Source organism: Crocodylus porosus, unplaced genomic scaffold, assembly GCF_001723895.1.
Source record: "Crocodylus porosus isolate Cpor-Errol unplaced genomic scaffold, CroPor_comp1, whole genome shotgun sequence".
NCBI classification, from domain to species: Eukaryota; Metazoa; Chordata; order Crocodylia; family Crocodylidae; genus Crocodylus; species Crocodylus porosus.
In genome coordinates, this window is record NW_017728915.1 from 16,230,920 (window position 1) to 16,258,690 (window position 27,771).

The 27,771-nt window shown below is 40.6% G+C and overlaps 1 protein-coding gene across 1 annotated transcript in view; it reads right to left on the reverse strand.

Moving 5' to 3' along the window:
• Positions 1-306: 306 nt before the first annotated feature.
• The window catches only part of PAPD5 (poly(A) RNA polymerase D5, non-canonical), a 70,210-nt gene continuing 42,745 nt past the window's right edge, over positions 307-27,771 (reverse strand). Inside the window, exons 3-12 of the mRNA XM_019535746.1 lie at positions 25,415-25,461; positions 22,331-22,451; positions 21,343-21,450; positions 16,087-16,215; positions 9,812-10,025; positions 6,932-7,058; positions 6,721-6,824; positions 4,354-4,541; positions 3,654-3,818; positions 307-2,987 (exon numbers count right to left, since the gene is read on the reverse strand). Coding sequence (XP_019391291.1) covers positions 2,805-2,987; positions 3,654-3,818; positions 4,354-4,541; positions 6,721-6,824; positions 6,932-7,058; positions 9,812-10,025; positions 16,087-16,215; positions 21,343-21,450; positions 22,331-22,451; positions 25,415-25,461 — 1,386 coding nt within the window. The 3' untranslated portion in view covers positions 307-2,804. The remainder of the gene's footprint in view (positions 2,988-3,653; positions 3,819-4,353; positions 4,542-6,720; positions 6,825-6,931; positions 7,059-9,811; positions 10,026-16,086; positions 16,216-21,342; positions 21,451-22,330; positions 22,452-25,414; positions 25,462-27,771) is intronic.

Below are 27,771 nucleotides of genomic sequence, written 5' to 3' on the forward strand. Positions count from 1 at the left end.
GAGAAAAAGAGTGGGCAATCACCCAAGGAAGCTACTACCTACAAAGACTAAAGGCATCTACAGACAACAAGGAGACATAATACAAACAGAAGCCATTGATATATCCTGTTCTTTCCATAACAGTGCAAAGGAAAAAACAGGGCGAATGTCAAGAATGCTGATAAACTGTAGTATTTAGATTAAACATTTATTTTTTCATATATTCACAAAAATCTTCACAAAAGTATTGAAACTCAAAAAGGAATTAGACTTGAGTCAAATACAGAGATGAAATGTACAAGACAAATGAGCAGGCAAACTAAAAGGTCTTGAAAGTATTTTACTTCAGATTGAAAAAAAAGGAACAGTTCAACTGTTCTGTTTAAATAAAGATTTGCAAGATATACAGTATTTTATGAATACAATGCTGGTCATTTGAGGCAATGTAAAATACACCTCAATTTTTCCTTCATGCTTTTTTTTTTTCTTTTAGAAAGTTACTGTTTACCAAAAAGAAACTTGAGCAGTCCAGGAAAAGCTATTTTCCATAAAATTTATGAAAACCATAAATTGAGGCAAACCTAAGATTCCCAATGGAATCAAGATTATCTTCCCGCTACCACCACCTTAAAATTATCACATGCTTATTGGAACACTAATATCTGCACCCTAAGAGTACATTTGCTTTCAACAATGAGGGTGATTCTTTAAAAACACTTCAGTGTGGTAAATGCGATACAGATCTTTGCAAGTATTAAGTGTTTGGAACAGTTTTGCTAATAGCAGCTAACAATACTGGATTAATATAATTTATAAATAATTGTTCCCTAAGCGGTGAACATAAGTCTACACATTCACAATAATCTAAACCAAAATAAATACTGTGATTATGCATAATGTGGTACAACTTGTACTAGTTTCTATGAACAAAAGCTCAACATCTTGTTGATAAAATTATCTGATCAGAATAAAAATGTGAATCTAAAATTTTAAACATTGTCAAATTAACATCACTTTTTAAACTCTTAGTATTGGTATGAGTAACTGTTATGAATTCCATCTTGTTGAAATATGTATTTTTCTTTTTGAAGTAAAACACTTTAAACATGTTGAGAATGATGATTAATTTAATTGATGACATCAGTTTTGGTCTTATTTTAGCATTATTTTATTTTAAAAAGGCATTTCACACATCAGTGCCCATTAAAGGTCAGGTTGGTCTGCAGTATTTTGTAAATGTATATAAAAAGAAATTGCTAAAAGCTAACAGTACTTTTTATAAAAGCATCATCTCTAGGAAAGCTGCATTAAATGCAGCCATGTAGGATGAACACAAACTCTTTCCTCTTAAAGAAATATGTTAAAGTAAATGCCACTTAACATTCTATCATTAAAGTGCCCCAACTCTTTTTTCAAACTATGTATGTGGATGTAATCACATATTTAATTTACATTCACGGCATTAAATAATTTACTGTAAATTAAACTGTGACCGAACCAAACACTGCTGAATTTTAATTAAAAGGTAACAAGTTCAATGAAGAAATATTAGAAGGCTATGAAAGGTTTGGGTTAAGGCAATACAAAATATATTTTCCATTATTTGAAGACTACTTAAATTTTTAAAGTGTAAATATAAAAATACCTAAAAGGGGAATGAGAAAAAAATACTTTAATAGTAAAATTTACAGATAGCTTTAACAGTTATTCGCTTCTCCAAGAGTTAGCAAAAAATATAAAAAGACCAGACGGGTGGGTGGGGAAGGCACAAACAGAAAGGCATGGGATTAAAGCAGCCAGGGAATGCAAACACTGGTAACAAATTGAGTTGGTTTGTCCTGAAAATAAAGAAAAAGAAAAGAAAAACCAGAGGCTTGTTTTTGTTTTAAAAAAAGGAGACTGTTGAAGGAGGAGGAAGGGAGGAGAAACCTGAAAAACCCCACTGCCTTAAATGATGGCACACTAGAAAACAAGGTGAAGATTTTTTCAGCGCTCACAAATTCAGTGTTCACACAAGAGTACATGTACATTTTACACAAATGAAAGACTTCATTTGCCACCGTAAACCTTTCTTCTTAGAGGAACAACTTTTGCAGATCAAATGTTCTATTAAATTATTTAAATGCCAAAAACAAAAAACAAAAAAACAAAAAAAAAGAAGAACAATTCTGAACAATATAGCTAGTAATGTATCTTTACACAGATGTTAAGATGACAATTTAGATTATTCTCGAAACTAATCCTGAGAAAAAAATTCTGTTTACAATTTAAACAATAATGTTATGTAAAAAGTATTAACAAATCCACTATTACAAATGTCAGTTTTCCTATGTGGTCATCTATATATACACAATAAAATGGTAAATATATGCAAAAATAATAAAAAATCATGCACAAATTACTTTCACCTTTAAAGGCAGGGTTTCCCTCAAAAATACAATTTTTCATCTTTTTTTGGGTTTTTTGGTTTTTTTTGTTTTGTTTTGTTTTGTTTTGTTTTGTTTGATACCACCCCCTAAACACACTGAATACTACCCCTACAGGTCAGCATGAGCTGATGGGAAATATATTTATTTTACATTCAAGCTTTATATCCTAAATGACCCTGTTGTAGCATATGACTTATCAAATGAGCAGCCATTTTTTCCTCTTTTTTGCAGTGATCAATCTTCATGATCCGTTCCGTGGCGAGCTGGGAAAAAAAATGCAGTTGCTAATCAACGTCTGAACAGTCTGAAGCTCCGGAAAATATCCAAGGAGTCACTATCAAACTATCCTGTAGCATGAGATCATTGCACACAGAAGAACAGTCATTAAATAGGAAACTATCTACAAAGGTCTGAAAGGGCTGCGTCCCTCTTGTGTTTCCTCTTTTTGCCATGGAAATACTGATTATGTGATTTGCTGCCTTGATGTTGTTTGTTTGTCACTGAGGTACCATGGCTTGAGTTTGTTGGACCTTGGAAGCCTTTGTTGGAAGAAGAGCGGAATAACCTTGCAGATCCATGCTGCAAAACAAAAAGAACCTAAATTAACATGCATTACAAACAACATATGCCAATTACAGCATTTGGGTTCTGGTTAAAAAAAAAACAAAAACAAACCCTTAAACACTAATTTGAGGAGGTATTGTATTTAAAAGGATCTCAAAGTTAAGGGAAGAATTATATCTACATCTAACTTCTTGTGCTAAAAGGCTTTCACCTCAGCAACCTCAGTAATGAAAGAAATAGAATGCTGATCGCTAGCCTGTACATAACACACTTCAAGAGTGACAGGACCACATACTTTATTTTGCAGTAAGAATTGTACTATGTACCCTTTACTAAAAGGAAGTGGATAATGCAACTGCACACGTCTTCTACATCTAAAATTTCCCAGAACAACTTATAAAAGAGTCTATGTAACCAGTTTAATGGGTATAAAAATCAATGAACAACAACCAGTCCCAGAAGGGACTGAGAAGGAACAAAATGACCCTAGAATAATTAATGATCCTGGAATGCCTCAAGAAAAAGCCTGCATATTCTGTTACACTAGAAAAATAATCATCAGGGGAAAAAAAATCCTTTTCAAGATCAGCTGTTCTTCCATAGAACGTCTCCATGCTTTCATAAGCATGTATCCTATTAAAATAGTTTAAAATATGTATGTTTTTTAGAACAGTTCCAAACCTGAGATTTGTTCATGCTGCTAGATGTATTAGCCGTTTGACTGTTTTGCATTTTTCCAACTGATTGGGAAGATTCCAGTGATACATCTTGTGACCCCACTCGGTTTGTGGTAGCCTGACGACAACTCAGCTGCTTAGATGTTTTGCACGGTGTTCCATCAGAATCCTTCAAGAAGACAAAGGTATTAGACAGCTTATGCTCTCAGAATACAACTAAAGTAAACAAAGCTTAAGGAGTAAATATGTTGGTCCCACCAGATAAAGCCATTTTCAATCTAGAATTCCATCAAACTCACCAATGCACAGTCCTGACTCTTTAAAGTCTTTTAAAATCCCTTTATTAAACCAGATTTAAAAAAAAACAAAAACGTATTTAAATACACGTTCATGGCAATTTATTTTGGGAATTTTATTTAAATCATATCAGCCCTTTGAAATGCATGCATTATTCAGGAGACAAGAGCAAAGAATGTGCTTGCACTTTACTTCATATAGGAATGCAGTGGGCCATCAGATGAGTTTAGTTTTGACAAATCAATTAATGCACATTGGATTTGTAAGAAAAATAACCCCAATGCAAATCTGGCTTCTGTATGTAATTATTGGAACCATCATAATTTGTCTAACATATATTATACACATATACAAAGAGGGAGAAAAAAATTCTGATCAAGTTTCAAAATAAGAACTTTAATACTTACTACATCACTAGAGCTGGATAATGTGGAAGAGGAGGAAGATAATGGACCTGATGACGAGTTTGAAGAATGTTTACTGAGCGTTTCTGAAGTTTTACTTCTAGATTTACCTAGTGCTTCTTTCTCTTCAGAAAGATTATTGTTACACTTGTCCAACTGTTGAGTATCTACTATCAAGGTTACCCCATTACCTGCAAAATAATATTTAAAAATGTAAAAAGAAAGGAACTGTTCATTGCTAATAAACTCTACATTTTGTATACACACCACAGTATTTTTCAGAGTAGTCCCAGCAAAACCTATAGACTGCTCCCAGATGTAGCAACTTAGGATCAGACCTGACACTCAAGAAGTCCATTGTGGAGTGTGATGAAATATACTACCATACTATACCGAATTTAAAAATATACATAAGACATCAAAAGAGAATAGACCACAGAAATGCTTTTTAACTTCCTACCTATGCCTTTGGCTACTTAATTTGGGTTCCTAAATGGGAATTGCTGGTTGCAGATCTTCTAAATAATGTGGCCTTGTGTTCTGGCAAATACGGTAAAAAGATTTAAGAGCAGAGAAATAGCCAATCTTGGAATAAAACCAAGAAGAATCCCAGTATGAACTTCCTTGTTACGTTTCTTATAAGCAAGATTTACTGTTTCATATGTAAAAGAGGCCAATACATGGCAAGGTTGCCCAAATTTGCTTATTCCTAGGAACACAGTGCTACACTTCTATTCAAAAAGACAGATTTTTAGGAGAAATATTCCTTTGTGGCCCTTTATGAATGCCCCCAGCATATACTGAGCTTGGTTTCCAGTAGATCTACATGTTAATTTTCTAGTTACGAATATTCATATACATAACTAATGTTATGTAAATACAGTAACAATTAAGTTGTTATCCCTCATGAAGCTTGAGGGATCCAACTGCCACAGCCAGCTGGCATATCTTTACCATACTGATTTACAAATTAAAAAGAAGAGAAGGTGCTACAAGCAGTCTTGCAATCAAGACAGAGGCTACTGGAGTCCACCCACTAACGCAAGCTTTAAATTCTGGTCAAGTGTAAAGATGGCCAATTATTTCTCAACTGGTTAGTCATCACAAACAAAAAACATGATTCAATTTTTAGACATTACATCATTTCAATGCATTTTAGAGTATATACAATTTAACTCATCTAAGTGATGATCTCTAGTCACAAAACAGAGCACTGGAGTTCTGTTTTACATTAAGTCATTAACCATGGCAGAAAATATAACAAACCAGAGTTCAAAAACCAATCCTACAGTCATCCGTAACAATTAGAAGGTTAAAATAAACAGAGGCCATGGACAGACATACATTTCAAGTGCTCCAAATTTCACTCCAATTTGGAGTGCTTCAGACAGGGACAGACATGCAGCCTTCTGCTGTAACCTACTGCCAGGCTGCTTCCAAAAGAAAAAAAAAAAAAAATCAATGAGGGTATACAGCAAGTGCTCTCCAGCCAGAGGAGTATCCTGTAGCTGGGGGCAGAAAACAGTTTCTTGCAGACTCCAAAGAAGGTTGAGGACAACTGTGCACCTCCCAGTGGAAAACAGGAGACTGGAGGCCCCGCACTCCCTGCCAGAATTGGAAGACTCTGTGGCAGAGACAGTCAAAGGATTTTCTGGCTCTAGAGGTTGCTGAGGCTGCGCAAGTGCACATGTGCATGTTTGAAGGGCTTTAGATGTTACATCTGTCCAGGACTAGAAAGATTGCTTTGAATAGTCTTCATATACTTGGATATCTCCCCCATGATCTATTCCCTTTAGTAATAAAAAGTCTATAAGGAATTATGATTATTATTCAAGTATTGTTCTGATATTTACTTTCCCAAGGGAAGTCAGTCCTTTCTGAATCATGCTCACAGATACATTCTTAGCTAGTTGAGATCAAAGACACGTTTAATTTCATATCAGGAAAAACTTCAGAAGTTCAGCAGAGAAACAAAAAAATAAAAATAAGTCAAGGTTTCTTACTGTCCTTTAAAGTATGGAGTACTTTAAAAGTGACTATATTGTTTGTATTCATTTTACAACAATCTACACTTCAAACACAACAGTAGAGAAACATAGTGATAATTTTTAGAACTGTTTTAAACAGAAGCTTTACAGAAGTTTCCCCTTGGGTGTCAGTGCTCTTTCTGGGTTTGTTACCAGGCAAAATCAGTGACACCAGAATAAAGATTAGTGTTAATGCTTTTTTTCCCCATAGCTACTCCAATCCAAATTTTCCCTCTAGATAATGCTAACAGTTTACCAGAGAATTAGATGCAATGTTGAATGTTCATATTTAGACCTTTGCCATTACCTTATCTGAATCAAAAGCAACATAGCCAAATCTTACCATTACATGAAGACTCTGTTCTACTCTGAATTCCCCACTGCTTTGATATCCAATCTCTGTATGTGGCCACTTCTTGTGTTACTCTAATTATTCTACCTAATATACTGTGAAAGAAAAAAAGAAAAGCAGCAAAACCTGGTCAGTTTCAGATTTTAAATACATAAGAATGCATGTAAATATGGTGTGACTTTATTTTAAAATAAAGTTTTACCTTTCAGTTTCATTGTTGGGATAATATTTAGCTATTGGCGACACAGCATGGCTCAAAACAACATATGCATAATCAAAGGCCTGTTTCACTTGCATGGCACCATATGAACTCCTCCCAACATCATTACCTTAAAATAAATACATAATAATCATGCACTAGTCAGAACTGCAACACATGAAAAAGTACATATTTTATAAAGCATGAAATGCCATATAGAGCTACACAACATTTCAGTTTGAGTGGGATCCTAAGATTTTAGAGTATACCAATTAAATCTTTCTATCATGATGAATAAATACGATTTATTATAAAATACCAATTATATCAAAATGGAATCCTATAAACAAAATACCAATTTTATGACCACAGATATCAAAACTGCCAAGTATATGTCCATTTACAGAATCAAATAGGATGCCATAGGCATATCTAAATGTTTTCTCTCCTGACTCCAGGTCCAGTGCTAACAAAATAAACTCCATCTACTTACCCCACTAGACTGCGGCTGTAAGCACCTGCTATCAGGTATGAACCTCCTGCAGCCCCAATAGAGTCTGCAGAGCTGCCAGCTCCCGCAGATAAGGGAGGAACACTCACAGTTACCACCCCTGCTCTTCCCAAGATGAAACACGGTGTGGTCATCATGGGAGACTCCCTCCTGAGGGAGCAATCTGCCGCCCCGACCCCTTAGCCCAGAAGGTCTGCTGCGGAGGATCCCAAAGCTTATCCAGCCTTCTGACCACTACTCTATGCTCCTTATCCACGTGGGCATGAATGACACAGCTTGGAGCAACCCTGGCCATGTCATGAGTGGCTACAGGGCTTTGGAAGTGGGGCTTAGGGGGTTGGGGGCACAGGTGGTCTCTTCCTCGATCCTCCCAGTTATGGGTCATGAGCTGAGGAGGGAGAGATGGATTGAGGTAGTCAACCGAAGACTGTGGCGGTGGTGTCATCATGAAGGCTTTGGCTTCCATGATCACAGCCCGCTCTTTGGTGAGAGGCAGTGGTCTGCTGGGAAGAGATGGCCTCCACCTCACTTCACTGGAGAAAAAGCTCTTTTCAGCCAGAGTGGCTGACCTGCTTGACCAGGCTTTAAACTAAGCCTGCTGGAGGGTGCGTGGGCAACCACCAAAGCAAGCCCACTAGGCAACTTCTGCAAAACCAGCAAGTTAGGGCACTGAAGGGACTCCACTCCTACCCCAGCCCTGGAACGGTGTCCTCCTGGGAGTGCAAGGAAGCCTAGGGCTTCCAATGGGACACTCACGTGCCTGTACATCAACGCCAGGAGCTTGGGGAACAAACAGGAGGAACTGGTTCTCCTCCTAAACAAGAATGACTACCATCTCATAGGGATAACAGAAATCTGGTAGGACTCCACCTATGACTGGCCCACAGGTATAGATGGCTATACCCTGTACAGGAGAGATTGTGTGGGAAAAAGGGGTGGGGGTGTAGTTCTCTGTCAAGGAAAGCTACACATCTCTGCGAGTTGACATTGGCACCCAGGGAGGACTGGAGACGCTCTGGGTTAAAGTACGTGGGGAACATGGCACAGGGAACACAATGGTAGGAGTCTACTACAGACCACCTAATCAGGAACAAGAGCTTGACCAGGAATTCGCCAAGGAACTGGCTGAAGCTGCACACTCCTGGTCCATGGTTGTCATGGGAGACTTCAACTACCCAGACATCTCATGGGAAGAGCACTGGGCTGAATCCAAGCAGTCACAAACCTTCCTCACGTGTATGGACCAGCTCTACCTGACTCAAGAAGTCTATGCACTGACAAGAGGTAAAGCGCTGCTAGACCTGGTACTTGCCAAAGGGGATGATCTAGTCAGTGACCTAAGAATCAGAGGAAAGCTGGGAGACTGTGACTGGGAGCTGATCACTTTCACTATCCACCAAAAAGCTGGCAAGTCAGTCAGCAATGCAGATGCCCTCGACTTTAGGGAAGTTGATTTTAATAAACTCAGGAGGCTTGCTGTCGAGGCCCTAAAAGGACCATGACTCGATAGGGAAGGGAATTCAGGATGAGTGGTTGCTTCTTAAGGAAATGATCCTGAAAGCACAAGGGATGTCCATCCCATCTCAGAGGAAAGGTAACAAAAGGGCACAACAACCCCCTTGGCTCAGCAGGGAACTCGTGGACCTCCTGTGTCTGAAGAGAGAGGCTTATAAAGGATGGAAGACAAGAATCACCACAAAGGAGGCGTATTCTGCACTGGTACGGACCTGTAGGGAGCAAGCCAGGAAAGCCAAGGCTGCAACCAAACTCCAACTGGCTACATGCATCATGGACAACACAAAGTGCTTTTTCAGATATGTGGGGAGTTGGAAGAAAAGCAAGGGTAATGTTGGACCCTCGCTAAATCAAATGGGACAACTGACACACAGGAAAAAGCCAACCTGCTTCATGTTTTTTTTTGCATTGGTTTTTCACCAAGCCAAAGGGACCACCCTGCCTAACACTATGTGGGATGGCCAGGGTGAGGGTGAATTTATATCCAATATCAGTGTAGACCTTGTAAGGAACACCTTGAGAGGCTAGATACCTTCAAGTCAGCTGGTCCTGACAGTCTGCACCCCAAGGTACTTAAGAAGCCAGCAGGCATCATAGCCCAGCCACTGGCAAGGATCTTCATGAACTAGTGGCACAAGCACTTCTACAGGAACGTCTACATTGCAGTCAGAGATAACAGACTGCTCATTTTGTTCACCTGAAATAAGGATTAGTCTCATTTGGAATATATAGTACACAAATCTTAAAAAAACTGAATGAAGAGAGTTTGAAAAAGGAGCTGTTTTTAAAGTTACTTTTCCAATTTGACTCCTTTGGGTTAGCTTTAGATTTTGATGTTTCATGTTAAGATACAATACCTGGTTGTAGCGGGTCTTCAATATATAGCATTGAAGGTCTATACCCATCCAGCATACTCTTCTGCACTTCATCTTTTGCTACATATGAGCCACCATCCTTTATTCGGATTCCAGTCTTTAGGTAATTGAAATGGCGACCATATAATTCAAAAAATTCTATTAAAAGAACACCATAGTTGGCACCCGGTATGCAGGCATCTTCCCTGGGATGTAGCTATTTAAAAGAAAAGGAAAAATAAACTTGTTTCATCTTTTCTTAAAGAGTCCCACTTTCAAATTTCTTTATGTTCCTTTCAGATACAATCTGCCTAGATTTAAGCTGTTAACATGTTAAACACTGCCTTACCATGAATTAACTCATAATGCCCTTGTGAAGCATAAACACCCTAATATTCTAGCAGATTGTGCAAAAAATCCTATACCACAGACTTGTGCTTCTAATACAAATATAATTTAGTCTAGACAACTATCTAAGTGTGGCCTGTACCCTGTTGTGTACAAGTCCTGAAGTGTGAAAAAGTGGCTCAAGTAATTTTGTAGACAGCATATAAAACTTCAGAGGACATCAATCTATTTCCCCAAATTAAATACGCCATTCATGACCAAAAAACAGAAAACTGGGTTGAAGTAGATTACGTTTTCTTGAAAGAAGGATGCCTAGAATCTTCAAAAATTGAATGAAGAGAGTTTTAAAAAGCGGAGCTGTTCTTGAAAGTTACTTTTCCCATTTGACTCCTTTGGGGCTAGCTTTAGATTTTGATGTTTCATGTGTTAAGCTACAATACCTGACTGAGGCTCATTTGCTGATTGCCAACAAATACTCTTTTAGTTGACTTCTCTCTCACTCCTGTAGGATTCCAGATCTGTAAACAGACTTAATCCTGGTCATATGTGTGCAATGCATGTGTTTGAAGACACCCCTCCATGCACTGCTAAAGCAAGCATTTTATTAAAAAAGTTGAGATGTAGGTGATAAAGGGCATGTATGCATTACACAATTACTGCTAAAACATTTCACCACTGTAAAAATAAATCTTCTAGAAATTAACACGGGTGATTGCACATAACTAATCCAAGAAAGCAAAAAACACTGCCACATACTCATGCTTACAGTATATACTGCAATCATAACTGAAAGAACTATAAGAGCACTGAAATTTATAAGTGCTATTACCACATTTACCTAAATCAAACTCTGAATTTAAGGAGTTGTGCAGCTGGGCAGAGACCAAAACTTCCATGTGTTCTGTACGCCAGGAGGGAATGGAGCCTGACACTAAGCAGCAGGGGAAGAAGGGGCAGGCAGAAGTTGTGGGAAACAGGCAGCTGCAACGACTCCAACTCTGGCCCTGACCTGGGCCCAAGGCTGGAGTTGGACCTGCAGTGGATCTTGTTCTAATTGAATATATTCATTTTCTCATTGTATCTGTAGGAATGATATGCTCCATACTGACACATTTTAGTGCTTTAAAGTCATGGATATGAAGTTGTTTGTTCAAACATGAAATTCCTCACATTTGATGTTAATATGTTTTTGTTCCATCTGATTAAAGTGACTGAGCTGTGGAAAACCAAAGCTTCTCCAATGTAAATGCAATGTACGAATATTTCCTCCGTGCTTAAAAAAATGGGACAAGAAAAAGAAAAGTAAATCAGAGCTGTGTACTACTTTTAAAGGAATAAAAATGCAAACTTAGAAAATTAGTGCCATAATGCCATCTTGGGGTTTCTAGGAATATCACAACGCACTGCTGTGTTCCCAAGCACTACATTGCTAACTGAAGCCACTAACATCATGAAAACATTAATACAAGATTATCCTAGATACCGGCACGCGTTGTGTATAACTGAAAAAGTACAGCACAGTACAAGACAGAGGAGAAAGATAAGTGATTAAAAAGAAGAGACTATCTGCAAATTCTAAGTGCTTCCAATGCTAGGATCTTGGGGTCATAATACAGAGAAGCAACAGAAAAACCACTCCAATAGCTGTGCTAAGGTCAGAATGTGATAAAATAGTTTTGCAGATGTTACACAGCTGAATACAAAATTTCTCTTTACATTTTAGTTCCGCTATGAGCTGTAATAATAAACTAATTTGACCACTACTTCAGCCTTTTAATTGATGGGTTTGAAGCAAGATGCATGGCTACTGACCCATGTGAACAGTACTCATGGATTTAAACCATACATTTAAATGTGGATTTTGTCAACGTGAGAAAAATGGCATTTAAGCTTGTAACCTTGTGAGTATACTTTAGGTAGAAGTCAATGGGTCTGATTCAAGTAAATATGGTAAAATAGCAATGCCAAAATCCCACCCAAATAGGTATCATGTTCTAATTTAATAAATTCATTTTCTCATTTTATTTGTGGGAGTGACATGCAAGTATGGCAGAAGACCAGCTTGGCCGAACAGGAAACTCCTCAGTAAACTAAATCACAAAAATAAGCTTATAAGAAGTGGAAACTTGGACAAACAACTAGGGAGCAGTATAAGAGTATTGCCTGGGCATGCAGGGATGAAGTCAGGAAGGCCGAAGTGCAATTGGAGTTGCAGCTGGCAAGGGATATGAAAGGTAACAAGAAGGGTTTCTACAAGTATGTTAATAACAAGAGGAGGATTAGGGAAAGTGTGGGTCCCTTACTGAATGTTGGAGGCAACTAGTGATAGAGGATGCTGAAAAGGCTGAAGTACTCAATGCCTTTCACCTCAGTCTTCACAGGCAAGGTCAGCTCCCAAACTACTGTACAGGGCAGAACAGTTTGGGGAGGAGGTAAGTGTCACAGGGGCACTGAGGTGCCCTGATCCTAGGCAGGAATAAGGGCAGCTGCCAATCAAAAGGGCAGCTCAGGTGATGGTTGCTGGGGCAACTGTGCTGGTCAGGTGACCAGAAGGGGGGCAGGGCCGGGCCTTTATAAACAGCCCAGGCCAAAGCCCAGCTAGCAGTTCCTTGCTGACAACTCAAGATGCAAGAGCTCTGCAGTAGAGCCAAGCAGAGCAGAGGTGAGCGATGCAGCCTGGTCACCCAGGCGGTTGCGTCATGGAAAGGGGGAGAGAACCCTGACTGGGAAGCTTAAAGGTGGGACATAGTGGCCATAAGGGCACGGCACTTAAGTTCTAGCCAGGAAGCTTATTTTCAGTTATAGCCAGTTGGCTCATGGCTTTACATTTCTTGTTTGTTATTGCTACATACCAGAGGACTGGGTGAGGCTGTAGGGGTGTGAGGAGGCCTCATGGGAGCTCCCCAGTAATCTGGGGGGTCCTGGTGCCCTGTGGGGTACAGTGAGTGGTGCTGGATAGGCATAGCTGTTCGCGCCAGTGTGGTGCGGTGTTGACCCCAGCCCTGTGGGGTGATAAGCGGAGACGCCCAAGTAGGGTGAAAGACCCTGACGGTGGTCTAGGGGGCCAGGCACGGCTACGGCCACCTGAGCCCCAACCGTGAGAGACTTGAGAAGCCCCGAAAGGGGAATAAGCTTATTGAAAAGCCCAGGGAGGGCTAGGAGTGCTTAAGCACGAAGAGACTGGCCCGATAGGACACAGTCTGTACTGAGGGAAGCCCCAGGAGTGGGCATGTGTACTGAGGGAAGCCCCAGGTGCAGGCACATATTATTGATAGAAACCCCAGTAGGGGTGTGGACTGGAAAGGGCTCCAGAGGGGCTCCACAGTGGTGGGGACTCTGAAGGGTCAAAGGGGCCAGGTAAGGTTCTGGCCGCCAAAGCCCAACTGGGAAGAGTACTGTCAGTAAGCCCAGGGGCGCCGGTTGCGTGACAAGCCCAGGGGCGCCAGAGGAGGGGCGCCGGTTGCGTGACAAGCCCAGGGGCGCCGGGCACAGCACAGAAAAGAAAAGGACCCGATAACGTCCGGAAGAGCTGCAAGGCTTGGGGCGTGCTAAAGGGGAGGTTAGAGGCATGCATAGCCCATAAGGCTGGGGTGCACCAGGTCACTCCATATGGAACGGGGGATAGTGTAAGCATAGCACGGGGTCCAGGGCGACAAGAGGCAGCCTCCCTTCTAGAACGATATATCAACAAGACATGGCGGGCAAATAAGAGGGTGCTGGATCGCCTAATTGGCACAGCAGGGGGCGCTAGTGGGATCACGGCCGCTCCTAGGCCCCACTCCGTGACAGTAAGCAGTCAACAGAGGGAAAGAACAGGTTACAGACTGTTTAGAAAAGCTGGACATGTACATGTTCATAGGGCTGGACAGACTGCACCTGAGGGTGCTGAGGGAGTTGGCTGATGTGACTGCAAAGCCACTGGTCATCATCTTTGAAAACTGATGGCAAATTGGGAGAGGTCCAAGATAATTGGAAGAGGGCAAACATAGTGCCCATGTTTAAGAAAGGGAAAAAGGAAGATCCAGGGAACTACAGACCAGTCAGCTTCAGCCCAGTCCCTGGAAAAATCATGGCGCAGATCCTCAAGAAATCCATTTCTAAGCACTTTGAAGAGAAGAAGATATTAGGAACAGTCAGCATCGATTCACCAAGGCCAAGTCATGCCTAACCAACCTGACTGCCATCTATAATGAGGTGACTGGCTGTATGGATATGGTATACCTTGATTTTAGCAAGGCTTTTGATACAGTCTCCCACAACATTCTCACAGGCAAGCTATGGAATAACGGGCTGGATAAATGGACTGTAAGGTGGATAGAAAACTGGCTGGAGCATTGGGCTCAGAAGGTAGTAATCAATGGCTCAATGTCTAGTTGGCAACCAGTATCAATAGGAGTGCCCCAGGGGTCGGTCCTGGGACCGGTTTTGTTCAGTATCTTCATTAATGACCTGGAAGATGGCATAGAGTGCACCCCCAGCAAGTTTGTGGATGACAACAAGCTGGGGGGAGTAGCAGATACGCTGGAGGATAGGGCTAGGATCCAGAGTGACCTAGACATATTGGAGGAGTGGCTCAAAAGGAACCTCATGAAATTCAACAAGGACAAGTGCAAAGTGCTACACTTAAGATGGAACAATCCCATGGACCAGTACAGGCTGGGAGCTGACTAGCTGGGCAGCAGCTCTGCAAAAAAGGACCTGGGTGTTACTGTGGACAATAAGCTGAATATGAGCTAGCAGTGTGCCCTTGTTGCCAAGAAGGCTAACGCTATACTGGGCTGAATTGGTAGGAGTGTTGCCAGCAGGTCAAGGGAAGTGGTCATTCCCCTCTATTGAGCACTGCTGAGGCCACATCTGGAGTACTGGAGTTTTGGGCCTCCCACTACAGAAAGGACATGAACAAATTGGAGGGAGTCCAGTGAGGGCAACGAAAACAGTGAGGGGGCTGGGGCAAATGACGTATGAGGAAAGGCTGAAGGAGCTGGGCTTATTTAGTCTAGAGAAGAGAAGACAGAGGGGGTTTAAAAACAGCCTTCAGCTACCTGAAAGGGTGGTTGAAAGAGGACGGAGCTGGACTGTTCTCAGTGGTGACAGATGACAGAACAAGGAGCCGTCATCACAAGTTGCAGCAACAGAAGTTTAGATTAGATATTCAGAATAACTTTCTCACTTGGAAGGTAGGAAAACACTGGAACAGGCTACCCAGAAAGGTTGTGGACTCTTTACTGGTGGAGTGTTTTGTTTCGTTTTTTTTAAAACCTGGCTAAACAAAGCCTTGGTTGGGATGATCTAGTTGGAGATGGTCTTGCTTTCAGCAGGGGATTGGACTAGATGACCTCCAGAGATCCCTTCCAACCCTAATTTTCTATGAGCTTTATGGAAGGTACAAACTCACTTCTGAAGTTGGTCTGCTGAAGTGGGACAATGTGTTTTCTGCTGTACCACTATTGACTTAGAGTTTAATCAAAATTTTACACTGAAGAACAGCCAATTACCTTCAGTCTGATATTCTGAAAATGTTACCAGCATGTTAAAAAGCACTCGGTTACAGTAGATCCCTCAAGTGCCATTTTAAATAATATGGGCCAGATCAGCAAGTTTCACATATTAATTAATAAATAAATATATATATATTTAACTACTTTCACTCTTTAAGTCCTCCAAAGCAAATGGCTCTAATTCCACAATCTGGATTCCAACGTTTAAAAATTCTGTCCAAAAATCTTAACCAAATTTTAACTATGAGGGCAGAATTTGGCCCCAATTACACTGGCAACAATCAAATGTAAACAATGAGGGCAGAATTTGGCCTACAGACATGATATTAAACACTGACATTTCCTATAGATGTGGCATTAAACACTGAAATTTCACAAGCAGGAGAAAACTGAAATTGTCAGTGCTGTTATGTCAAAAAAAAGTTAACTCACCTGAAGAAAGCTGACAGCCATTAAAAAAAGACTATATGAACCAATTCCACCTGTGAATACTTCATTAAGGTCCCTCTGTAACAGGAACTGCTTCAATACTAAAACCAGATACGGTAATACAGGATATTTCTGAAAAAGAAAACAAGGGTTTTTGGCTAAACGTTATGCATACATTTGCTGCACAAACCACGGTGAAGATGGTTGTGCCTAAAATCGCAAGACACCCGTATTTTTACTTGATATTACCATACTAAACACAGCAAGTCGAAGTGACATGGGATATCTTTATATTCCTTTGCTTATGGACAAAGTTATTTTTGCATTGAAATGGAGGACAGTGGCCTGCAAGTTTCCCTGGACTTCTTCTGCCTTTTGACATCCCTTAGAAGAAAGGGGTGAAGGTAACCCTGCTTCCTACGATTACTACAAAGTTTCCCTAGATCTACTCCACAGTACTGTTACTATGGAGTAAATTTAAAGAGAAACTGAGCTGGTCCTGGTTGAACCAAACACGTATCTGCTTTTCTTACAACTTTTCAAGGACGACTAAAGGAATATCAATGCAACCTATAGAAGACACTTCACAAGAGTTGCATTCTTCAGTTGCTAGACACTGAAGCCAAGATCTGACACAGTTACACCTGTGAGTGTTCCTAATGAAGGGCCTCTTTATGAAAAATGTTAAGTCCACAAATTGTTTTCTAAAGAACTACTAAACTTGTATTAACTAGCTCTTCAAGATGTTTTATGCACATGGAACCCACTCAAGATATCTGTTGGAACAATGCCAGCACCCTGCATGTCTTTGTACACATTATCCAGAGGAAACAACCTCTGTTCTTTCATCAAATCCAGAATGCCAAAGCTAACTGACTCTGCAGTGGCAGAAAAGCAATACTGGGTTGTAGGATCCATATAAGATAAGCAAAAAACACTACAAAAGAAAACAACAATTTCTGCAAAGTGAGTAGCCGTTCTTTTATCAAGTATTTGTCCACATGGGTCCTACTCTCATTGTCTTGCTGGCAGCATACCAAGTACATGGTTATGAGGAATCCTATTTAAATAAAAACTCAAAGACTTTCCTATAAAACTAAAAGTGAGATCTGCTTTCTTTCAAGTAAGTGGAAGAGTACCCTCAAGTCATTTAAACTCTGTTTTGGCATTAAAACATCATGACCATCAAATGACAACTGTGCCCATACAGGATTTGAGACCTCAATGATTGCAGCCACAACAATCTATGCCCAGTGGCAGAAGCAGTTACTGTCCTGACAGTGGTGTCTGACATTTACAACTTTTGGTATTGCCATCTTAGCATTTTAAATTATTATTTCTGAGTTTCTCTCTTAAGAACTGCAAGTCTGTCCATGAACTGGAAGATTGTCTCACTGGAGTCATTTGTACTTCATTAGCAAGTTCTGGCAAATGGGGGAGAGTAGAAGTTTCCTTCTAAATAAGTGTTTGTTTTTGTTTTTTGTTTTTTTAATCGGTTCCTGAGAGCAGTATTTTATTTTCTCATATGCTACAGCTACAAGGAGCTCCTGAAAAGAATAGTTATAAGAATACCTTATTTATTTTGGAAGGGCTTTCTCAGTCATTTTCAGAATGTATATCCTTGTACAAAATGACCAAAGGAAATAAGTGACTAAGAAAGAGGCAGAGGCCTACCAATGATCTTTGGACATCTTAGCCGCATCCAGATGAGCATGGGCCTGCAGCATGTGGCACTGCAGATCTGTCTGTAGCACTACACACCACACACGCAGGCATTCCCTGCACTGCTACCTTCAGCATGGGGGTGGGGGAAGCACACAACCAGTTCTCCCAATCTAACTTCCTGCAATTGGCACTCCTCACTTCAAAGGGTAACGTTACTCTGGAGCAGAGTGATTTACATTTGTGTAAGGCTGGACAAAATTTGTCCACTCTACTTCTACTCTGGAGTGGGGTTAACATAGTTCATAGCAAACATGCCAGATGTCTCAACCCCTACTGTCTGTCATTCATTTCAAGAGGTCATGAAGGGTCCTACAGTCTTCAACAATTAACAGCTGTAAGGGGTTAGTAGTTTCATCTGGAAAGATGGAGCAATCAGAATATGAGCATGTTGCTTTTGATCATTACTAACACTGAATATCTTAATTCTTGTAAATTTCACCATGCTGAGGCACTTTCATCATTCTAGGCAGCCTTGCTGGGTTAGGTTATTCATTCCTACATGAAACGCTTCCCCGTAGTCTGAGTCTCAAAAACACAGTTTGATATTTCTCTAGTGGCTGGTGACGCCATGTCTGCACACCAAAAGGTAAGACCCATAGGTAGAAATCAGAGTCTGGACCCTGTCCCATTCATGTCTCCCATAGAGGGTGAAATGATGTCCTAACTCCTAAAATCTCCTTTTCCTGCTTCAACTTACAGATTGGTCACAGAGACCAAGTAGAAACTATTGGGAGAAGGGCGCATTTTATTTTTCCTGTTTCATCTCTGTCCGGATGCCACCTTCAGAGGAGCTGAATAATGCCAAGCAGACCCAGAGGATTTATTTAATTAAATATAGCTCTGGGTGCCAAACTAGGCAGATAAACTTAATTTCTGGTACCCTTAGTTCTAGTACAGGGGCTGGGCAATTATTTTGGGCAGAGGGTTGCTTACCAAGTTTTCGCAAGCTGTCGAGGGCTGCATGGGTAGCCCTGCCTCTTGAGGGCTGCCCCCCGGTCACCATCTTGTTCTGCCCCATAACCCCTGACCTTTGCCACCAAAAGCGCCCCCCGAAAGTACTCCTTTCAGCAAGGGATTTTGCTCCTTTCAGCAAGGCTTTCGTGTTTGAACCAGAAAAATACCAAATTGTACTCTAAACGTAAACATCTAGAACATTCATTAATTTGGTTTCAAAAAATATTTTTGTCCTGATTTATATGTGTTTGTGTAGTGTACATAGAAGTGACTGCACTATAGCTTAAAACGAGGTTTTAGTCTTGTATATTGTGGGGGGTGAATATGTGGAGTGAGGGAGCATGTGGGTAGGTGTATGTGGATATAGAGTCTGAGGGGGGGCGAAGGCTGGGGTTTGTGTATGGCAATGCGAGGGGTGGTGTGGGCGCAGGTATATGGTGGGGTGCGTGTGTGGGCCTCACCTTATGAACACACACACACACACACACACACACCCCCTCCCTCCCTGTACCAGCAGTCCCATGCTCTGTGGTCTGGTGCTGGGAGCCACAGCCACCTGGTGCTGGAGCAGGGCAGGGCAGAAAAGCAGGAAGCTGGCTGGGGGTGGGGTGGGGTGGGGCAGGGTTGAGTTGCTCAAGCCTGCTGAAGGCTTCCTCTGGGTCCTACTGCCCCTGGCTCCTGGCAGCTTTGACAGGCAGCTGGGGGCAAATAAATCTTAATTTAGTAAATTTTTTAGGGGCCCCATAGGCCATATTTTGCCCACCCCTGTTGTAGTACCTATGTAGGCTTTGTGGCTGTAATTAGTGGTATGTTGCAGAGATTCTTGTTCAGGTATGACACATTTCTAGAAGTCAAAGACATACTGTATTTACTTGAAATAAGACTAGGTTTTTTACCCTCCCAATCAGCATGGGAAAAAAGCCCCATCTATTTTAATAATAATAGGCTTATCCTGTCTGTCCAGAGTACTCTGATTGGTCATCTCGGGGTTGTCAACCAGGGGTACACATACACCTGGGGGTAACTTGAGAAGGCCGCAGGGGGTATGCGGAAGCAGTGCAAAGAAGCGGGGGCACTTCTGGTTTCGCCACTGTGCACGCGAAGGATTCCCCACCCCCTCCACTCGACAAGCTGCTAGGGGACTCCCTGCTTCTGGGAGTACACAACCAAAAAAGGTTGAAAACCCCTACTCTGTGCAGTTTCTGCCCTCCTCTATTTCTTTCCCCCTCCTCACTGTCACATGTAGCTTGCTTCCACATTGTGCTTGAGGAGGGAACAGAGCCTGAGCAGGGTCTGACAGTGGAAGGGGGTGAGGGGGAAGGCTGCAGGGGTAAGAACTTATGGAGGGCAGAGGGCAAGGGAGCCACTTGACTCCCTGCAGCCACCGTTTTCCCTACTGTAGCAGTGGGAAGGGGATGAATTCAAGACAACACTCCAGTAATTAGATTGTACACACCTGGAATATTATAACAACTTTATAAATGTTCCATATATAGAATGGAAAATATAGAATAGGGTCATATTATACTCAGTGTCATCTTGTATTTGACAAAATACAGTAGACAAGATCATGCGGCATGTACTGAGGGAAGTCAAACATTTAGAGATCTGCACCTCATTTTGGTATTGTAATATTTACGGATAACTATCAGTACAAAAGGCTGCTGGGTATGGTCCTAGTGCTAAAGAGTGCACAGCAGGCAGCAGGTCAGATTTTAAAGGAAGACTGGGGATTAAGTCACAAGTATGTTCAGTCACTGCTTTATATCGAGTTAACTAGTCTACATAGTTTGATCCATCTTGTACAGCTACTGACCTCACTTGCTAGCTCACCTACTGACCCATTTGGCTTTGAGTAAACAAAGAGGTTGGAGTTGCCACTAGAGGAGTACACCTCAGCATTCCCTTAGATTTAAAGGCACCGCCGTGCCCTATCAAACGAGCAGATTTTACTGCCCGTTTCACCAAGGAATTTACTATGTACATCTAAATGTTTCACTAGGAGAAAAGAAAAGAAAGTTCAAAAAGACTGCAAAGTTTTAACAAAAAAAAAGCCTATTAAAACCTAACAATTAGCTTCCACATATTAACTCATTTCTTGTTTGTCTTGACAATTAAACTATGTTATGCAATACCATGCAAAGATAACCTATGACAGAGTCATTAATAGCAAATTTGTTAACAGCATTTTTTAAGCTATGGAGATTCATCTAAAAGTAGCCATTAAATAATGAATACCCTGTTTACTAATACACAGGCCTGAAATTAATTACAACATTGCACCAACCCACAGCCTTGAACTGCCAAGGTACTAGGGAACATATATTCAATATTAATGCTAATGAATCATCTTGATTATATTTCTAGATGTACACTTTCCATGAATACTTCATTCCAGAATTTTCAGGCAGCAACATACTTTTTGCTTTTTTTGTGCCCCTTTGTTTGGCTATCACACTAACAAAGAATAAAAGTGTAGAGTGTTTGAACACCTGACTTTATAATAAGAATGGAGTCAAAGAAAAATGTAAAGTGAATTGATATATAATTCAAAAGGTTCTACTATAAGTATTATCTAACCTTGATAAAATCTTTGATGAGTTGGGCTGCTTTAACCCCATTCTGTACATTAAAGCTGATATCAACCTTTACCTCAGTGAAGGAATCTGTCAGTTTAATAATCGGTACCTGACAAAGAAAAGAGATAAAGTTAATGTACAGGGATCTCAGCTGTAATCTATTTTCCAAGATCTACTGAACTTAAATACTACAATGTGGTTTACAGATAGCTGCACTAGCAAACAAACTGTCTTCCAGATTTGCAGAGGGAAAGCCGAGGGGGAAGGGGGGATGACAAACAAACAAAGCAAGACAGTAAGATCACAAGAGCACTGAATTAATAAGATCTCACTTCCTTTTTGCCCATACCTTTAAATGATTTATGTTTCAAACACAAAGTATTTTAAATTAAAAATCTATTATATATAATATAGTAATATTTATGAAGGCTACCTAACATGTAATTGCAAAGTCAAAATAGTATCATTTCTAGTGAAGAAAACACCAGAGGGAGACAATGATTAAGAAATAAAGACCTTTGGTTTCAGAAAATATTTTCAAAAGAAAATACAAATCTCACGAAATTTATCAATGACTGGAAAGAAGATATACAGACTTGAGAGACGCTTCAAAAAGAGGTCAGGAATGAGTTTCACTGAGTGAATTATTTATGTATTAAAAAACTTGAGCACAAGTTTCTCATCTAGGATAGAATTTGTCTATTTAAATATTATCACCTTTCCAACCCCTAAAAACATTAATTCTGAATCATTATAAGTACACTTATAACTAGGGTAGCTGATATAATTACTGCTATAAGCCACAGCCTGGTTGATTCTTTAGTAGTAATAAAGTTGTATTATGTATTAATAAGTAAACAAATTTGACTTTGAATGTATGCAAAGCAATGTAGGTCGGGTAAAAACATTTACCAAAGGACATTTGCCAAATTAGAAATTCTCTTTAAAAACATTAAACTGGGGGACCCAAAAACAAACAAACAACTTACAGTTGCTTTGTCTAAAACCTTCACTGAATTTTCATCCGCTACATTGTGCTTTCTGAGAGCTTCTTCCAAGGTCCAAAGAGGTAATGTTTCCCATTTCCCAAACACAACTAAGTCAATATCACTGGAATTGGAAAAAAAAAAATAAATTGCAAAGATAGTCAATTTAAAATATACATGAATGCCAGTTTTTTGCTTTTGTTTTGTTTTTTAATGTTACATTTCAGTGGCATACATGAGCATTGGTTCCTCTGTAAATTCCCTTGAACAAAAGAAAGAAAAACTTCAAAATAATACAAGACATTTCGGATTACAAGGAACAATTGTTATATATTTTAAAATCAGATGGGAAGCAACCATCAGATACTTTGATAATGCTAATTGTGACAAAAAGTAAAGTTTAAAGTATGAAAACAGCTCAGACCTTCAACAGTTAATTTAGGCTGGGAACAGAAGTTGCACATAAACCAGTATAAGTGATTGGAAACGGTTCAAAACGGTAACGCAACAGAAATTCAGTGCACATACACCGCTTTCAACATGGCTGAAGCCAGTTTAATTAAACCTGGATGGATATAGTACCAGACTTCATTGGTTTAGGTTAAACTGAATTTCTGTCCTAAAACCCCTCCAGATTCAAGTTAACTCATAGTTCCCCCAGCATCCCAGGATTTGCATCTTCCCCACAAACCCTACCCCTCCTGCAGTGGGCAAGCCAGCCCTGGCCCAAGCTGTCTGGTCCAGCCCAGCAAGGAGGCGTGCTCTACCACACTGGGCCACTGCAGGCATGTAGCTGTATTTCCAGAATCAAAAGTGAACGTCTGTTCACTTGCTTATCCGTTAAATCTACACAGCTTAGAGTACGCTGTGAAGATTGAATCGATTCAGCTTCAGGCTTTTTGACTGTTTGTACTTAGCCTTAGTGAATAAATCAGAATAATTTCTAAAGCATGAAACTTTTGCCTCTTAATTGACTTCTACTAGGAAATAATTTGTTTTCCCATGTTTCTTTGCATCAAACTGGCTACCCAGCAATGCCACTGGGGCATCCCCAGGATGGGAGTCTTAACCAAGAGATTGCAGACCTAGTCACTGAATACACACTGATACAGAATTTGAAAAAAAAAAAAAGGTACATATTTAATAAGTATTTAGTTATTTATCATGTCTTAATTAAGTCTCCAAATTTTACCTTTGAAGTTGAAGGTAGCAAGCCCTAAATAGAATTATCAATTAAAATATTTTCAGACATAAAAAAGGGGAGATCTACAAGAGTCCAGTCTGAGCTGTATATTAGGCTTGCTGAGAGATTCTCTGGTGTGTGCCTAGAGAGGAACAGATTAATCTACTGATTGAATAATTGGTAACTGCCCACTACTGCACTGAGTTTCAGGCATTTGGAAAGAGCAGCAAGGTTCAGAATCAGCAAGGTTAAGACATATAAAAGGAATCACAGGCTGCCAACATTAAACTGGCGGGGATTCCAATAGCATAAAATTAAAAAGTTGTCTGTATTAATACAAACTATGGTGGGAGACCATAATATTCCCTGCTTTCTTTTTTCCCTTAAATGAAAGCTTATTCAGACCCTGTGAAGACATCAGGGTACACTTTTATTCTAAATTTCCTTTTCGTTTGTAACTTCAGGTCTGCTTTCCAATGAGGCAGAAAAAAGAAAATATATAAATTCTATGATTTTGTTCATTCACTAAAACTCCATTAGGAATCTTACCACTTGTAAAAAGAGAATATACTCACACTAGACAAATTACTTATGGCTAACAATAAGCAATAGCAAAAGGCAAGTTCAGCACCAGTTTTAACTGCATGCCGTTTAGCTGACCAGGACAGACCATGTTCAGTATGTTTCAGACGAGATATTCTCGGACTGAATTTTAAAAAAGGCTTCCTGAAGTGGTAACCACCACTCTTGTCTCAGTCTACATTTGTGTCTAAACTTGCATTAAACCTGTTACAATGCTAAACATCAGCAACTTTTTTCTGGGTTTAGACAAGGATAGACAGGACACTTAACATACTGAGCATACGTAAGATTTTCAGGACAGCACAAGAGACCCTACCAGATGACCAATCATCCAATTCAGGGCTGTCCAACTGGTGGCCCATTGGCTACACGGGGCCCATAAGCGGTTAATGTGCAGCCCTTGGGCTCTCACCTGGCCACTGTTCCCCTTTTTGCTCTGGCTGCAACAGCAAAGAGACTCCAGGACTTTTCCTCTTCCTGCTTTTGCCCCAGGGGGCAGGGCAACAGTATGGGGCACTGAACCAGAGTTTGGGCTGTAAGAGTCAGGGCAGAAAAAAATCGGGGCTGTGCACTGCAGTGGTGGGGGCGCCCACATGGGCACATGTTGCAGCTGGGGAGGGAAGTCATTCTCCCGTGCTCAAGTGGTACAGAGGTGAGGGACACCTATGCAGGTGCATCATTCAGCAATGGGTTGGAGGGAGAGCCACATGGCAGACCTCTGTGGCCTGAATGGTGGGAAGCTCCCAGGGGTTAGAAGCTGGACAGCCCTGATCTAACTAAACCCTTGACACTAGCATATGTAACAGGATATTCAAAGATTCTCTTTTAGAATAACAGAATCAAAAGCAGTCAGCAGCAAGTGCTTAACATGAGAACCTCAGATCTAGGCCACTGAACCTTGCAACTAGAAATTAAAGAAAAAATATGAATCAAAAGGAAGTCTGATGCCTGTGAATGGGTAACAAAGTAGATCAAAAGATCCATAGCTTATCATGTTAACCTAAAATGTTATTTTATTAACTATACTAAGCACCTAAATTCTCCTGGACAAAGTAGGGAAGTGCTACAGCAAAAAAATAAGGCAGGCAGGTAGCCAACGTATATTCAGAATATATTTTAATACAAAATATATGCAATGATTGTGTCTGATAGTGAGATTTAAAAAAAGTCAGAACTTCCTTGGGTAGAATATCTGCTCAATACCTGACTATTTTCCTAAATCAGCATGCATATTACTCCAGCATGAGGAGACGGAAAATAAATGGACAGAACACAGGACCCTGAAACCCTACTCGAATAGAGATACAAAAAAAACTACTAACCTTGTTGGTAAATATAAACCAGTTTTAAAACTTCCAAATATCTGCACCTGAAACACAAAAAACGTTATTTAATTTAAAAAATTCTGAAGTTGCCAGAAGGTGTATTGTTTACTAAAGTTTGACTACTGAAACCCTCTATAGGTAGTTGATATTCCTGAACTGCACATTATGAACAAAAAGGTTTATGATATAGTAATTTAAACATGTAACTAATTGAACAAATATTTATAGGTCTAGTGGCCGATTGCTGGACTGTATTATTACTACAATCAGCCACTAGACCTGCAAATATCTGTGTTAGTAAGCAGATTTCAAATAGCATAATTAAAATAAAAACATATATTTCTAATGCAAGTATATGAAATGATGTTAACAGCTTTATTAGCTTTTCCATTGTAAACCCCCAATTTAAATTTTTAAAATGGAAAAAAAATCTCTTTATAAAAAGTGATCCATATTTAAAGTTCAAATTTAGTTTACACTGTCTAAAGAGAAAAACATTAGAAAACCAGGTGAAAATAGTGAGGAAAAAAATTACTATTTCAATTACTTTTTGTGCTTTTATGACCCAATGGGCAGGATTCCCTGGAAGGCCAGTCTGAAAGGGAAAGGAGTCCAGGAGAGCTAGTTGTATTCTACTGAAACCTTACTGAGAGTGCAGGGACAAACTATCCCAAATGTGCAGAAAGAATAGCAAATATAGCAGGTGACCAGCTTATCAGAGAAGACTCCAGTGAACCTAAACACAAAAGAAAGCTTACAAGAAGTGGAAGCTTGGACACACAACTGTCCAATACTGGAAGAGTATTGCTCAGGCATGCAGGTGAAATCAGTAAGACCAAAGTGCAATTGGAGTTGAAATTAGGAAGGGACATGAAGGGTAACAAAAAGGGTTTCTATATGTATGTTAGCGATGAGAGGAAGGTCAGGGAATGTACGAGTCCCTTACTGAATGGGAGAGAGAGCCTAAGTCATAGATGAGGAGAAAAAGGCTGATCCTCAGTGCCTTTTTCACCTAAGTCTTCACACACAAGGTCAGCTCCCAGACTACTGCACCAGGCAGCACAGTTTGGGGAAAAAATGAGTAGATCTCAGTGTTGAAAGGACAGTTTAGAGACTATTTCAAAGAGCTGGATGCGTACAAGTCCACGCTACAGGAGTTGGCCGATGTGATTGCCGAGCCACCGTCCATTATCTTTGAAACCTCATGGCGAACGGGGGAGGTCCCGGATGACTGAAAAGGGCAAATATAGTACCCATCTTGAAGCAAGAGAAGAAGGAGGATCCAGGGGACTACAGACCAGTCAGCCTCACCTTGGTCCCAGGAAAAAAATCACAAAGGTCCTCAAGGAATCCATTTTAAGCACTTAGAGGAAAAGAAGGTGATCAGGAACAGTCAGCATAGATTCACAAAGAACAAGTCATACTTGACTAACCCGATTCCCTTTTATGAGGAGATAACTGGCTCTGTGGATGCAGGAAAAGCAATGGATGTGACATGCCTTGACTTTAGCAAGGCTGCTAATACAGTCTCCCACAGCATTCTTGTGGGCAAGCTAAGGAAGTATGGGCTGGATGAATGGAGTGCAAGGTGCACAGGAAGATGGCTGGATAATCAGGCTCAACAAGTAGTGATCAATGGCTCGATGTCTAGTTGGCAGCCAGTGTCAAGTGGAGTGCCCCAAGGTTTGGCCCTGGGACGAGTTTTGTTCAATATCTTCATTAATCATCTGGAAGGTGGGATGAAGTGCACCCTCAGCAAGTCTGCAGATGACATCAAGCTGGGGAGAGTAGCAGATACACTGAAGGATAGGGCTAGGATTCGGTGACCTAGACAAATTGGAGGATTGGGTCAAAAGAAATCTTATGAGGTGCAATAAGGTCCTGCACTTGGGACGGAACAACCCCATGCACCAGTATAGGCTTGGAACCAACTGGCTAAGCAGCAGCTCTGCAGAAAAGCACCTGGGGGTTACAGGGGACAATAAGCTGGGTATGACTCAACAATGTGCCCTTGTTACCAAGAAGGCTAACAGCATACTGGGCTGCATTAGTAGAAGCGTTGCCAGTGGATCGGGGAAAGTAATCATTCCCCTCTATTCTGCACGGCTGAGGCCATATCTGGAGTAGAGTGTCCAGCTTTGGACGCACCACTACAGAAAGGATGTGGACAAGTTAGAGAGAGTCCAGCAGAGGGCAACAAAAATGGCTAGGGGGCTGGAGCACATGACTTCTGATGAGAGGCTGGGGGAACTGGGTTTATTTACTCTGAGGAAAAGAAGACGATGGGGGAATATGACAGCAGCCTTTAACTAACTTAAGGAAACGATACTCAGGGCCCAAGGGGAGTCCATCCC